Here is a 15,823-nt window from a genome sequence, read left to right on the forward strand (position 1 = left end):
TAAGTCAAGCTTGAGTCTTAGTTTTAGGCTCGTTTCATAAACAAGCCGAGCCTAAGCAAGAAAATTTGTTCATGAACAGGCTCATGAGCTATTAGGCTTGATACACAACAATTCAAGCATAGACTCATTTATAAGTTTATATGTGTTAGCTAAATATACTCATTATACATATCTTAATAATGACATGGCCAACATTAGACCACTACTATATTACCATATATGATCCTTCCCTATCAATTATTTAAAGTAAAGTTATGAAATATACTAGTATTTTCTCATTCATAATAGTTACAAATAGGTATTTTTCTAGCCCTTCACCACCTAACGTGAATGTAAAAATTGTATTTTGAACAATTGTTGAAGCTATAGACAAGGAATGATGAATAAATGAATTTAATTATGTAAATTATTAATTTGAATAATAGCTAATCATAGGTAAGACTTGATGCATGATAAAATGAGTATACTATTTTTTTTTCTTCTTAATTTTAGAGATTTAAGCATTTAATAATGTAATTTTTTTAGATTTCAAGCTCAAAAACTTGACTTGAGCTTGATATTAAGCTTGAGTTTGGCTTGACTAATTAATCAAGCCAAGTTCAAATTTTTTGGCTTTCCCACGAGCTCAAACTCAAACATTATTTTTAGGCTTGTCACAAGCTCAAGCCAAGCTCGAGCTTTTGATTTTTCCTGACGAGCCAAGCTTGAACAAGCATTATTCGACAAAGCTCAGCTCGTTTACAGCCCTATACCTGACCACCACTAAGTGAGGTAACATTTCGTATTTGAATGCAAGTAACATCAACAAATTCAATTTGACCAACTTTGTCTCTTGTTATCTAAGATGTTTGGACTAGGCTAGAGAGCTTGTTATGGTAATCTCAATGAGTGAATTGTAATCAAAATTCTTATTGTCAAATATACTTTGCATTACTCATGGACCCTTTTTCGTTAGTGAGTATTGCTAGAATCAAATACTCACTTGAATCAACAAACAATTGCCATAGCCTTCTCTTCAAAGAGGAAAAAGTACTGATCCGGGTGGAGGAAAAAATACCAATCTCGGGGCCATCCCCCTCACCATCGCACTCACACCTTTAGATTTTTTAGAGAACTCAATTTTCAATAAATCCAACTGACATCTTGATCTTCATCAAATCTAATAACTTAATTTTCTTCAAATCTTTCAGGTCCTTACTTCAAATTACTAGTCTCAACATCCTAACTCGCTCCACAAGATGATATGATGGAACTGATAGTTTGATTGTCTTTTATCAAGTAGTAACCCAAGTCTTATCATTTGACTTGGGTTGGAATTTTTCGAAACTCAAAACTATACAAAAATTTATAGACAAAACTAGAATTTAAACTTTCCAAATAGAAGGAGGGAATAAAGAAAATAAATTTCATGTAAATCCAAACTAACATCCACTACATATTAACAAGATATCAACAAAAAGAAAAGTAAAAAAAAAAAAAAAACAATACAACTAAATCATCTAACAAAATGGAATTCAATATTCTTTTAAATTCTAAAATATTTGAATGGGTCACGTGGCCATTTTAGTTTTTTTTTGGGGGGGTTCTAGTTTTAACTCTCAATGCTTGAGGGGTCAAAAATAAAATATTCGAAATCTTAAAACCAAATGCATATATTAAACATTTAAACTGTATACAAACTTCGTCAAATTGGGTCAAGAGAAAAGATTGCGATCACGCTATTCACGTTATTTTCCCTCCTTTTTCTCTCCAACCAAAAACACCTGTTCAGTTCTTCATTCCCCAGAACACAACCACCTTCTAAGTTTTCTTCGATTCTTTCACATCAAATGCGAATCACGCTATACATATACATAATATAATGCGCGGTTAGGTTTGTTTACATATTTTCTCCAATGGAGAAAATCACAAGGGAATTGGAGGCGGCGGAGTTGTCGAAACAGAACCTGCGCAAAACGCTTGACCAAATCCACGACTGCTCTTCCTCAGTCCTTTTGCTCTCACTCCAATGGAAGGACCTAGAGAACCACTTCGAAACCACGCGCCGCTTTCTCCTGGAACGGGCTCAGGAGCTCGAGTCGAAGGAGGAGGAATCCGGTGCTTTTCGGGAGAAGGAGAAGCGGTTCGGAGAGCGCGTGAAGGAGTTCGAGCTGAAAGATATGATAATCGGCGAGAGGTTGAAGAAGTACGATTTGAAAGAGAAGCGGTTCGGAGTTTGAAGCGAGGGAGAGGCAGTTTGCGATGAAGGAGATGAGATTAGGCGAGAGATTCGAAGAGTTTGGTGAGCGTTTGAAGAGGTTTGAGTTGAGAGAGAAACGGTACGAAGAGTTTGAGGTGAAGGAGAAGCAGTTTGGAGAGCGTTCGAAGAGATTTGAGTTGAGAGAGATTTCAAGGAGTTTGATTCGAAAGAGAAGCGATTCGCGGAGCTTGAGTTGAAAGAGAAGAAATTGAATGAGAGGTTCAAAGAGTTTGATTTGAAAGAGAAGAGATATGGAGAGCGCGATCGAGAGCTTGAAGCGAAAGAGAAGCGATTAGGAGAGTGTTTGAAGAAAGTTGAGGAATGGCATAAATTGCTTGAGTTGAAAGAAAAGAGAATAAGAGAGATCCGAAGAACTCGTGTTGAATGAGAAGAGAGATATAAAGAGCTCAAGTCGAAAGAGAAGAGATTAGAAGAACTTGAATTGAGAGAGGAGAGTATTGAGCAGAGATCAAGAGATATCGAGTTGAAAGAGAAGCGGTATGTAGAACTTATTCAAGACTTCGAAGCAAAAGAGAAACGATTAGGAGACTGTTTGAAGGAATTTGAGGAATGGCATAAAGAACTCGGGTTGAAAGACAAGAAAATTGAAGAAAGAAGTGAAGAACTTGTGTTGAATGAGAAGAAATATGAAGAACGAGTTAAAGAGTTTGAGTCAAAAGAGAAGCATTTCAAAGAGACGATTAAGGAGCTTGGATTGACAGAGAAAAGGTTCACTGACTGCCTTCAAACCCAAGTAAATACCGAGCCCTTAGCAGAGCCCTTAGAAGATTTTCTGGTTAACGATGTTGATAATAATTCGTCTTCTTCTGCTAGTCCTCGATTTTGTGTAAAAATGGGTGGAAAGAGTTTGCAAATATTCCTAAATGAGCGGTGGAAAGAGCACGATTTGATGAGAGATGAAGTGGCTGCTGCTCTTTGATTATCATCGGACCCTGCAAAGCTTGTTGTGGATGCAATGGAAGGGTTTTATCCTCCACATTTGAAGAAGGGAGACGCGGAGTTTGATGAGAGATTGTTCAAGGGAGTTGTTGTCTGTTGTTAGAGCAATTGCTGAACAATGAAGTCTTGTTGAGAATATATGCAAGCATAGAATTTCAAGCCTCAAGCTTCTTTAGTGACTCGACCATTCCTGCCTAATCATTAGGTTAATAGAAATCGGCATCTTCAGGTTTTTCTAGGAAAAGGTTTCTCTTAATCATTGTCTTAAATTGATTAAAGTAATGCTTAATGTTAGGCATTTGCTCAATTAGTCTTAAAAGTATCCCCTTTCCCATAGATGGAACCTGTTACCTGTATTTTCTGTTTTGTGTATACCAGGACTCATTCAAAATCTTATTAAAAGGAAGCAACTCCCCGGGGCTATTAGGTTGATTTATGTATTTAAGCTGGCCGACAAGTTTCCACCAAGAGATCTCTTGAAGGATTGCTTGAAGTGTTCAAACAATTCTTCTAGAAGGCTTTTCAAGAAGAAAAACAGATCACCTAAAGCACAGGTAAGTTTTCAGAACTTTAAGAGCAGCATCACTTTTCTGAAAAAAAGAAAACGAGGCTATGAAGAAAAAAACTAAGCTGGCCCTTGGCAGCAAGAAACATATTGCTCCTGTCACTCCTGCTGCTGCCCCCATCCCTGCTCCTATTCCTACCTCCATTACGGAAAATAACCTTACCTCCCCAGCAACCATTGCCAAAACCACTGGCCATGCCCCTGCCCACTTGACTCCAGTGCAACAGCATAGTGGTAGTAAGCGCCCTTGGATAGCTGTTTCAGCAGACGCTGCACCAAATACTTCCAAAGGTTCCACCTCAACTGCTCACTTAATAGAACTGCCTCATCAGGAGCCAGCAAGCTTGTTCAGCAATAAAGGTACACCCTGACTGAATACATTAGTTACACATCATTATAGTTCACATGCTTGCTAATATGCTAATTATTTGGTGTCGTTTGGTGGGCACTGAAACGTACTTAGTGTTGGGTCCCAAATAATATCATCACAAATATTAGCAATCCAAAATAACATAGGACAAACTCCGAATAATTTCACTATTATTAAATCAAAAACAATATCTCTTGTATATGTCTCACAGCTAAAAAATAATCTCTCTCTTGTTTTTCTTTGCTCTCATACGCACTAATTATTTCTCTCAAAAGCGGCAACACTTTGCTCTTTCCTCTCTATTTTCTTCTTCACGCACAGCTCTCTTTTGGCTGTTTTCTTTTTCTCTAAGCGGCTCCCTCTTGGCCGTGCTCTTTTCTCTTGTGCAGCTTCCTCTCTTTCTGTCTCTTCTATACGCGGCACACCCTAAAACCTAAGAAACCTTATCTTTATATATTAACCCAGCCGCCTTACACACTTACTACACATGGATGCTAATTCAACTAGAATTAGGATGCTTGCAAGTCACAGCCAGTACAAAACAAGTCCATAGATGGGCTTTAATGCTATGTGGGCTGGACATGTGCACATGGTGCACCCAACACTTAGGACTTTTGATTACAATGATGGCTACTTTTGATAGCATGTGATTACGGACAATCACAAGAACCTGAATATTGTAATAGTAGGCTATTATATAAGTGGGTTTGGTTCACATCTTTCAGTTCCTTTGTTTCACCACATAATTTAATTCATCCATCTATTATTTGAAAACTTTTTTGGTTCTAATTTCATAGATTCTTGTCTTAAAGATTTTGTTTTCCAAAATTTTCTGATTACATTCTTTCATAGTGTATGACTATCAACAGATTGCATTTTAAAGTCTCCAGACACACACACACACACATATATTTGGATGAAGTGAGTGATTATTTCATTTCCAAGGAGAAAAAAAAAAGATAGTACAATCACAATAACAAGCAGAGATAAGCTACGAATTACAAACCTATCCACATCAACCAACGAGCTCAAACAACCTACACAACTCTTGAACAGAGCTCTCTTTTACATTTGCATCATTATTGAAAAACCCCATTGACTACACAGGACACATTCTTTGATATAATCTCTTATCTTCTTGCAACATTGCTCTCACATCTCTTTAATCAATCCGACAGTCTGCTTCTCAGTTCTTCCTTGGTCTTCATGGAATCTCGCATTTCCTTTCAACCATGGTTGATAAATTGTGGTTGCCATTAGCTATTCTGCGAAATATAATGTTAAAGTTTCTCCTTGTAAGGAGCTGAACACTCAACTGGATAACATCATCCCACCTCCACAAATCCAACTTATTGCCAAAAGCCTTGTAGCTCAATTGGTTGGCACTTTTTGGCGTTTCTAATGAAGATATCCAGGGTTCATATCCCTCCTTCTCCAATTATCGAATTATCACAAATCCAGCTTTCCCAGATAGTCCCAAGACTTGCAGCTAGATTCTCTGGCCAAAAGCACATAAAAAAAATACATGATCACAGCTTTCCAAATGATTTCTGGAGAAAATGCATAAGCAATTACCATTGTATTCCCATTGGACCTACCTATCTTATGCAGTTAGCCTGTTCTTAATTGCTAATCAGCACATAAACAAACGCTAAGAGATGGCTTCTGAAAACAAGATTAGTTTCCACTATTCCTCCACTGAATGCTTGACTCTTATCTCTTCCCAAGCTGATCTACAAGAAAAATTTCTCGATGCTGTTGGAAGCCGCTTCACAGCATCTCCTTGAGCTAGAGTTACATGAAAACAGCCCTCATGAATCCTGACCACATTCTTAGATTTTGCAGGAGCTTGCTTCCAATCCCCTTTATGGACACTATAGATTTTTCAAACAATGTGTTACCAGCATCATAAAATATTTGATGGCCATACTTAGGGTTCAGGCCACCATGCGGGTGCCAATTATCATGCCATAGGATTATAGGAAAACATTTCACCTATCCCCACATCAAGCTTTATCAATGGCCTACTTTGCTTTCTGATGCATAGAAGCTTTCTCCACCCCCATGTGCAGTCTTGAGGGACTCCATCTGCCCAAAAACTTCTGCCTTGTAAATAATGATTCTCCCAAGCAACTGAAATAGTACCAGATTTAACAAAAAGATTCCTCATACATATCATCATTGCTGCCTTATTCCACTCATTCAATCTTCTCAACCACAAGCCACCTTCTCTACAGATATACATTTAGCTAAGTTCATCATGTTATGCTGTTTGAAATTCTGATTACAGTCTCCTATTCATTGCTTTCTGTTTCACCATCTTAAATTCACCTTCTACATACCCAAGTTGAGAAAGGAATATAAACATGGAACTTTGCTTTAATCTCTTCTTCTTGATTTGTTGCTGTTATCTTCTCATTTCTTTCCTCTTCCAGTAATAGAAATGCATGCAAGAATTTTCCAAGTTCACAGGCTTCTGTTTAAATGGCTTAAGATGTTGTCTGTTGTTGACAGGCCCCATCCCTTCCTCTCTCCCTGCATTAAGCTTCTAGGTCCTGGTTTCAGTGTTAAGGGTGATTGTTAGTTTAAGAAGGTTGTTTCAGTGTGCTTATTCTATTGACCATCACTTTAAATATCCTACTTATCTGATCCTGTCCTTTTTCCTGGCATAGATTTTCATGCTTCCAATGATACCTTGGTCATCACAAGAATACTCGTGTATGCCTTGCATGGTTGCGAGAATGACTAACAAGACCATTTACACCTCCTTTTCTTTTCTTTTGGCTTAGTGGAATGAAAAACATTATCTTTTATGAAGGTGAATTTTATCATATGATTCATTTTAATGCAGAAAGTCTCAGAAAGTCAACAAGGAAAACTAACTAATATTTTGATAAATTAGCTTTAGAATATTGCCTGTTCGTTCTTCAGCATTTTTTGCATGATTTGAGTGATATCAAGAATAAAACTCAGGCACATTCATGGTCATGAACTATTGTTTAATATGTGGTATGTAAAAATTTCTGTTGAATATCAAATTCTTTGTCTTACTTGTTTAGTGAGCAGCACTGTTCATTCCCATGTAAAGAGTGGGCAATTGTCAAAGGAAAGTACGCCATTGGACAGCAGAGAGGCTTCTTTGGCTGTGAATCCTCAGCAGGATCCTAAATGTTCATCTGTCAATGAGGATGGAGAGATATTGAGATCATTACTTAACAACCAAGTGGAGTATGATTCGATGCGAAGTAAAGTTTCTGATGCTCTTCAATCTGTACCAGATCCAGATAAGCTTGTTTTGGATGCAATAAAGGGAATTTATCCTTCAAACTTAAAGGGAGATGAAGGCTTTAAGTTGGGTTTTTCTAGAAACTTCATTTTATTGTTGAAACAATTAATATTTTCACCCCAGATGAAGCCTCTGGTGAAAGAAGAAGCCACGAAGTTTGCAAATGATTGGAACTCAAGATTGAAAAATAAGAGAGATGATCCTTTGGAGGTCCTGGCCTTTCTGCAATTTTTAGTAGCCTATGGCTTGACCTCTTCTTTTTATGCAAATGAGATTCTTGGTCTTTTGGATACTGATGTTTGGCATAAAAAGGTACCTGATTTATGTCGGGTCCTTGGCCTGACAGATATCATGCCTAGTAAGCTCCCTCTCTCTCTCTCTCTCTCTCTCTGTACCCATAAATCATTTGTGTTAAATTCTGTTCATATATTTTGAAAACTTTCTCATTTGAATGGGTGTCATTCCTCCTTCATGCAGTACAGTAATCCTTAGCATCACTGCCTTCACAGAAGGAACTTTCAATGGGACTTGTACATCACTGATTTACATCTTCTGCAAGCTTTTGTTTTGTGAAAAATTTTATAATGGTCTTTAAAGTTTCCTGGTTCCTATTTCTTGTAGCTTTTGCGGAATTTGTAATGTGTTCGAATCAAAGATGGAAGAAGGGTACTATATGATTGAGAAATTTAGAAAGGAAAGATTTTAGGATATGTAATAAGAACCTGAAAGGGTGAAAGGTTTTATCCGAACTGTTATTAGATCCCTTGAAGTGATGCTTAAATGTAATGTAAATTTAATATAAACACCACTTGTTTTCCCTGTGATGATATTGCATTTCATCAAATGTTACCAAGCGATGCAAGAAATCTTATAGAGAACCTATATGGGTTTCCTTTCCTTTGGTTTTAATTTAGTTTCAGTGAAGATATCTTTTCCTCATGAAAAGAGGGTTTCCAGTTGTTAAATTCTTTCCTCTATCTGTCATGTGATATTTGGGTTTTCCTTTCTTTTTTATTTTATTTTTATGTCATTCATTTTCCTTTGATGCAATTATTGTCATCATTGTTACATTGATTAAAAAAAAGGTCATACCCAATATACAATGCTCCCACTTCTTCGGGTTTTTAATACTAATAGTTCCTTTATTGCATGTAATAGATTTCATTCAAAATGTTATCAAAGAAGAGCAGCAGTTGGAAGCTATTAAATATATCTGTGCACTGGAGGTGGTGGACAGTTTCCCACTAGTACCTCTTTTAAATGATCATTTGATGAATTCCAAAAGAAAAGCAGAGGACTTATGCAAGGAAGGAGATAAGTCACTTCCAGTTCAGGTATTTTCTCCACCCTTTTGTTTATGTTTGTATGTTCTTCTTGGTCAAACATTCAACCACCTTCCTCTTGTACATATTTGCTCGTGATTGAGTAAAACTTGCTTACAGCTTATGGGGATAAGCAAAGAGTTAACTGCTTTAAGAGCCGTATGCAGCTGGATTGATATTTACAAGCTTGAAGATGAAAACTTTCCTGAAATCCTTGAAAAGCACATTGCGGAACAGGAAAAGCAGCAGGCAGAGAAAAAACATGAGTATGACTCCTCCAATGTCAAAAATGGACCTCGTACTAGATCTAAAGCTACATTACTGCAGCAGCATCAACAACAACAAACAAGCTGTAGTCCCAAAACTTTGGGGTCGGAGATGGATCCTCAACAAACTAATCAAGTTTCGACCACAGCACACTGAGCAGATATGTATTGCTCCTACAACCATGATAACTGCCACCTCTGCACCATCCACCCTAACTTCTGGCAATACTCCAAAGTCTGAACCTGAAGAACACAGTGGAAGTAAGTGTCATAGGACAGAAGTTCCAAGAGAGGCTCCACCAATCTCTGCTGTTGGTGCCACTTCTGGTTTTCACTCTATGCAAACCCCTAATTGGCAGCCACCAGGTTTGTTTATGGACCAAGATGCACCATACTTCAACACATCAGCTAGACATTATAGTTTGTCAGGCTATCCTCTGCCTAATGTACATATGAACCCATACATTATTCCTGATTACCCTAGGGAGGCACTTAGGATACCTGATTATTTTGATAGGCCACTATCCTTTGGTGGCCCTGCAGATACAATCAGGGGACCAGGTTTGTACAATTATCCAATGCCTTATGGTGGCTATAATTTACCGCCGTAGTACCTTCTTCTTTTGGCCTTCAAAACATTTGCGTTTGGAAAGTGCAAAAAATGCCAACTTCTTAGGATTTTTGAGCTTATTTTAGCTGACCCCCCACTCAAAAAAACTTTTCCCTTTATTTTCTACAGCACTTTCAGCAAATAAATAATTAGTTAAACGCATCCAAATGCACTCACAAGCTTGTCCATTATTCTTACAGAGTATAGGCTAAAATTCACTTGTTAATTGCTGTTCATTTCCTTCAATTTTGCTCTATGAAATGCATAGAAGAAATGATTATACAATGGTTTCCTCACACAGTTGTGAAACCCTGTCCTTTACTTACAAAGTATAGGATTAAGTTCACTTGTTGACAGCTGTTCTATTCCTTTTGTTTTGCTATATGAAATGCATGGAGGGAATGATCATACAATGGTTCTGTAAGAAGGGAAGTAAAAAAGAAATATATACATTTGCCTGAATCATATTTATACAAAAAAAAAAAATAGAAATCTTGAATCACCTTTTTGGCTCTAGTTACTGAAGGTTTGGTAAAACAGCACATTTAAAATATGTTAGTTGCTTCAATTGTACTGCTTTGATAACCTAGAACAACTTAACTCAATTATACTGTAGTACAAAATTATGTTAACAAAATGCTGAAAATTTCAGTTCTTTTTAGCAGTCAAATCTGTTTTTTTTTTTTTTTTTTCAATTATATTTTTCCTTTAAGAATGTCTATATTTTATCTTGAACTAATTGTTTCCTTGCCCTACCTCTGTTTCTCTCTCTCTCTCTCTCTCTCGACTTTACCTTTTAATTTAAGAAGTCCATGGTCCAAGAAGACCACGTGGCTTATGAAGTGATTGCATGCAAATACCCTTTGCTTGTAAAATTTCATGCATGGACTAACACATGCCACGTACTTATACACGAGAGGTGGACAAGGGTGGCTTCTACTTGCTGGATTGCTGATGAAGTTTCCTTCTTTGGCTGGCTTTCAATACCTACGAGGTAACATGTGGGTTACTCACTTGTTTAACTCAAGGGTATCGAGTGGGGGCATAGCAAATAGGAAAATGTCGTTCTTCTAAACATGTTTAGAACCATCTTTGCTTATAATTAAAGAGACTGTCCATGTGACTTGTATAATTAATATGCATAAATAGTCTCATAATTTATCATGTAATGAGTTAGAAAAGATAGGGTCAAATAGGTTAAGAGTCAAACTTTATCCTAGCAAATAAGTATATGCTCAACATGGTGCACGCTTTTTACAAGGCTGTAACAAAATTATTTCAAAGGAAAAAGTTAATGGTGAGATGTAATAAAGAATGTGAACACTAGTTTGATGTAAGAGCTTACGTATATTTGTAGATTCGAAGCATAGCCTTGCAAATAACTAGATTAGAATTTAAATTTCAACCTTTAACGTTAGTGTTTGGCAGTTTGGATGGGTTGTTAATTTTGTCTTAAAGCTTTTTTTTTTTTTTTTTTCATTTTAATTCTTAAATTTAACATTTCTATCAAGTTGGTCCTTTCGTTTTTTACGGAATATAAAAGTAATAAAATTTTCATTGTTCACATAAAACTTTTACAGTGTTTGTCGGATTTAATGGTAGTTTTATAGATAGTAATTAATGGACACGACTACAGGAGGACTAACTTGATAGATTTGTTAGTAAGGATTAAAATGTCAAAAGATAATCTCTAGGAACGAAAATTGACAATTTACTGAAATTTAAAGTAGATAATTTGAACTTTTTGACCAACAATTATGCCACAAGTAAATATTTTTCTTCTAATAGAGTCAAAGTAAATTTTGTGTGTAATCCCTTATTATCTTAATACTTGAATAAGGTTCTAACTTCCAAGTTGTTAAAATGGTTGGATACTAAACAGTAACAAAGTCATGGGAATGAAGGCACTTGACTCTAAATCTTACACTAGTTTGTAATTTGAGTAATGCACGGTAAATCTCAACAAAATTTTTTACTCTCTATGTTTAATCTGTTTTAGAATATATAATTTAATACTTACAGTAATTATTAATAATAGGAAATATTTAGTAGAGGATTGCAAGAACATCAACAAATCAAAGTTAACCAACTTTGTCAATTCTTCTGATCTAAGATGTTTGGACTAAGCAAAATAACTTCTTGTGAAAAAACCAATCTGACCTTTTGTATTTGAAAATGAGTTAGTAAATTAATAAGTACACAACAAATTTCATAACATTTTTTAATTTTTATAGAATCAAAGTTATATCAAAATTTGAGTAGTAAATTATGTCAAATTTTGGGTAGTCAAATTTTTTATGGTCCAATAGATGCATTATTTGTTAATTATATCCTTAGTAACCTTTGGTAGAATTAATAAACAAATATTAAACTTCTTATTTCAAGAGGAAAAGTACCAAAAAACAAAGATAAGAAACATAATGATGATTGATGATAATTGTGGGGACACGATTCGTGGCGGACCGTAAGGGTGTTGGGTTCGCACGCAAGAAGGCCCCAACAATATCATTTGTAGAGCGTGGGTTTGAAATGCTAGGCCTTGATCGACAAGCGGTGGGTTTTTCGTGGTGTTCGTGCGTGTCTATGCTAGGTTCACCCATGGAGTCTTTCTCCTGGAGGTGGGCTGGGAGGCTCTGGTTTTTGGCCATTTTTCCCAGCCTCCTCTTTAGGTTACTGATTTTTCCTTTTATATTCCCTTGTGTTCACTGTCCTTCGTCCACGTATAGGGTTAGCATTTCCAAGGTTGATATTTGTCCCATCAGCCTGCACTCAAAGTCGTTGGGGGTGGTTGTAAAAGCCTAAGAATGCGGCTCTGTCAGGTTTAGAGCGTTGAATGGCAGTAAGGGCAGCTTTCCCTTGATATTTAAGATCTTTCTCTCAAGTTTCAGTCATATACCGTTCTTACCCTCCTCTTTGAGGGGGAACTTTGGGTCTGCCGAGGACTGAACTACCCTCGGCGGTACCCTAAGGCCATTTCGTTGAACTTGGGCCATAGACCTCCTCGGCTTGGGCCTTTTGGTGCTCCCTGGGTAGATGGGCCTGGCCCATAAATCATTTGGGCCCCACAATAGCCCCTCAAAACCCGGCTGTCCAACCTCTGGGTTGGAAAGGGGGGTTTTGGTGATGCCGGACCTTTTCTTACGGCCCAATTAACTCGGCCCCTTAATAATGCTGGCGGCTCTTCATCTGCCCAAGAGGTGCACCGGTCCACGAGACAGTTTTTAATTTCGCGCTCGATGCGTTCTTATCGCTTGGGGTATCCAGAACGCGCTTTGAATGACCACTATTTACGAGACCACTTTAATTCGACGGTTTGTGTTGATGGGGTGGAGAAACGGAACCGGCATGTTTGCGTTGACAGATCCCTTTGGAGATCTGAACCTATTAAATGCCTCCCGCTCCCCCCTCTGTATAAGAAGGAAGAGAGGAGGTTATTGTTTTTATTAAGAATCCCTTTTCATCTCCCTGAGACCCTGAAATACCTAGCCTCCCTTAGGATTCGGTTTATCTACAGGTTTATACACTTAATCGTAAAACACTTTACCGTAACAACAAGGAATGCAAAAGCCCCACCCCTCCCAAAAACGCCACGTTCCGATAAAGCTCATCATGGCTCGATCGGGGCAAGGGTGGCGAAGACTCAAACTCAACCTCATCCTTCTTTCAGTCAAAATCCGAAGCAGGGACTCGTCACGTCAAACTTTCGACGTGACTGAGTCAAGAACACCCAAGATCGTTACCATCAGGCTCCTCACGAGCGTACCTAATATGGCACCAGCGTGTTAGGGGTCAGGGCTGAGGCAGGGGCTAAATGCTTCTGTTTCTCCCTCTTTTGCTCCCTGGTGCCCTCCCCCGCCCTCTCCTTATAGCCTTCCCAGCACCAGTTCCGACCTGGTGCTTTCTCTTTTCCCTCTTTTGCTCCTTTTCTTTCTTTTCATTTCTTCTCTCCTCTTCTCCTCCTTCTTTACTCATGTCTTCCATCTTCTTTATTCATCCCCTCCATCTTCGTCATTGATTTCTTCCTTACTATTTCCTTCTTCTTCTTTCATTTTTTTTTTTAAAGTGAGTTCCTCTCTTAGTATGAGCAGCAATGAGGCGGAGATTGGAGAAACTTTGAAGACGAGTTTAAAAGACGCTTGACAGTTTACTTTTCTGTACTGCAGATGTAATGGTTGCTTAGGCAGTTCACATTTTGTATAGGCTCGTTTGAGCCCCTTTTTGTACGTTGTAGCAATTTTTCATATTAATAAAGATTGTTGTCTACCTTATTTCGCATGTTATGTCTTTACGTTTTCATAAGTTTGCAAGCACTGCTCGGCGCAATGATATAGCATTTAAACCAATAATGATTAAGACCAAAATACTTGATAATAATAAAAAGGATATCGCCGTAACTTTAATAGAAGTGCTCGGCATGATAAGGCCGACCAGCGAAAAGTAATACTTACCCCATGATCGCCGAGGAGAAAAACGAAGGCTTGATGCCGTGTGAGGAATAACTGTTTGGAAATATATCGCTCACTAAATGAACAACTCTCTTATACGGCTGAATGCTGGGGCGTTGCACCACCTTCCTTATACCTTTATTGGCCTTAACCTTTTACGGTGTTTGAGCCGTAGCTGAAATGGCCTGAGCTTTTTATTGGGTAGCCCATCTTATGAAATTCAAAACCCTTCTGTCCCTCTTTTTCTTTTTCTTTTTTTTTCGTATACCCAAGTATTTTGGTTTCCCCATAGGCTTGGGTCCGAGGACCATACAAAGCCTTGGTTCTGCCCAAAACTCGGAATAATTATAATCCTTTTGTACTTGGCTTTTTTCATAGGCGCAGGTCCGAGGACCCTGCAAGGCCTTGGCTCTGTTTACCCCTTTTTTCAGGTACCTCACCAGTTGCCGAGCAATAGGTTGCCCTCGGCAGCTGTTATTCCCCGGCGTGGGCCATAGTCTGAGGACACCCTTGCGGGACGGGCCCGGGCCATGATTTTACTGGGCCCACCAATTAGGAGATATTTCCCTAGTCTTTAGTCACGCGGCACTTTTTGACGTCCCAGTGCTCGAGGTGTGACTTTCCCAGACTCCTTTAATCTCGTGGTCGCAGCTGACGTTGGAAGTCGAGCCGGAGACATTTTGTCTGTAGCGCCTCTTGGGACGCTGCGTGAATTAAATGCCCCTGCCTCATCTTTTCAAATAAATAGGGGAGAAAGTTACTTGGCCTACGCACAAACCCTTTAGCTTCCTCCTTTAGGAAATCATGTCTGAGGCGAGGGTTAGGGAAAAAGAGCTTTCTCCACCGCAGAAACGCCGCGTCCTTCCGAGACTCGAAGGAGTGATGTATGGGCCAAAGACGCATAAATTCAAGAAAAATTTCCACTTCGACAGAGGGAAAAGGATGTTTCCCCCTCTTCTAGTCAAAATCCGAAGCAGGTTCTGGTCATGCCAGATTTTTGGTATGTCCGCAGAAGGAATTTCCACCATCAGCACTGTCTACTTTGCAGCCGGCAAATTTTTGCAGGGGCTTCCCAACTTCCGGCTCTCTGCACCTTTTCTGTAGATGGTGTTAGCTTGAGGTCAGGCTCTTTGGCTGCCTGAGTTATGGGCATATAGAAGTGTCGAGGAATAGTTTCCTTAGACAATAACCTGGCGCAGTAGCCAACCTCTCCTCTGAGCTGCCCCCACGGCCTTCTCTCCACTCGCTTGTGTTTTCCTTTACTTATGTAGTCAGCTTTAATGTAAACTTGTTCCAGCTTTTCGTTGTACACTGTACTGTTCCTTTGTCTTAATAGAATATGAGTCCATTTCTCTATACATATCTTTCTTCTCCGTAACAACTACTTTATGCATGAATATTAAATGCAAGCTTGCTCTTAAGGATATTCCGAGCAGAAAAAATGCTTTAATACAGGTTCCTACTAATTTAAACTCACAAATATTACCAAGTATAACAATGATAACTTTCAATAAATTAAATTCTTGGAACTAACCGGGATAAGCGCTGAGTACTACGCGATGCATGCTAGACCAATGTCCGAGAACGATAATCTCTAAATAATTCGTCTGAAAGGGTAGCTAAATCTCGTTTAGTGTTTAGTTTTCCACATCCAGGTAGTTGGTTTCCCCAGAGGCTTGAGTCCGAGGACTATGCAATGCCTTGGTTCTGTCCAAAACCTAGTTTTCCACATCCAGGTAGTTGGTTTCCCCAGAGTCCGA

The 15,823-nt window shown here is 38.5% G+C and overlaps 2 protein-coding genes across 2 annotated transcripts; both read left to right on the top strand.

Moving 5' to 3' along the window:
- Nucleotides 1-1,699: 1,699 nt before the first annotated feature.
- LOC115981492 (FRIGIDA-like protein 5) lies at nt 1,700-2,632 on the top strand. The gene has a single exon (XM_031103671.1). The coding sequence runs from the start codon at nt 1,896-1,898 to the stop codon at nt 2,217-2,219; it is 324 nt and encodes a 107-aa protein (XP_030959531.1). The 5' UTR covers nt 1,700-1,895; the 3' UTR covers nt 2,220-2,632.
- LOC115979789 (FRIGIDA-like protein 5) lies at nt 2,242-14,110 on the top strand. The gene is made up of 11 exons (XM_031101847.1): nt 2,242-2,359; nt 2,632-3,174; nt 3,578-3,757; nt 3,801-4,124; nt 7,194-7,778; nt 8,579-8,754; nt 8,863-9,162; nt 9,245-9,569; nt 9,954-10,033; nt 13,354-13,375; nt 14,082-14,110. Exons 1-11 carry the CDS (start codon nt 2,242-2,244, stop codon nt 14,108-14,110), a joined length of 2,682 nt encoding a protein of 893 aa, XP_030957707.1.
- The last annotated feature ends 1,713 nt before the right edge of the window (nt 14,111-15,823 follow it).

The sequence above is a fragment of the Quercus lobata genome, chromosome 3, assembly GCF_001633185.2.
Source record: "Quercus lobata isolate SW786 chromosome 3, ValleyOak3.0 Primary Assembly, whole genome shotgun sequence".
NCBI lineage: Eukaryota > Viridiplantae > Streptophyta > Magnoliopsida > Fagales > Fagaceae > Quercus > Quercus lobata.

Excerpts from the sequence above, each read along its gene's own strand:
- LOC115981492 (XM_031103671.1), top strand. The coding sequence starts at position 1,896 with ATGGAGAAAATCACAAGGGAATTGGAGGCGGCGGAGTTGTCGAAACAG.
- LOC115979789 (XM_031101847.1), top strand. The coding sequence starts at position 2,242 with ATGAAGGAGATGAGATTAGGCGAGAGATTCGAAGAGTTTGGTGAGCGT. Across the intron at positions 3,758-3,800 it reads ATCACCTAAAGCACAGGTAA|AAAACGAGGCTATGAAGAAA; the intron begins GTTTTCAGAACT and ends TCTGAAAAAAAG. Across the intron at positions 4,125-7,193 it reads AAGCTTGTTCAGCAATAAAG|TGAGCAGCACTGTTCATTCC; the intron begins GTACACCCTGAC and ends TTACTTGTTTAG.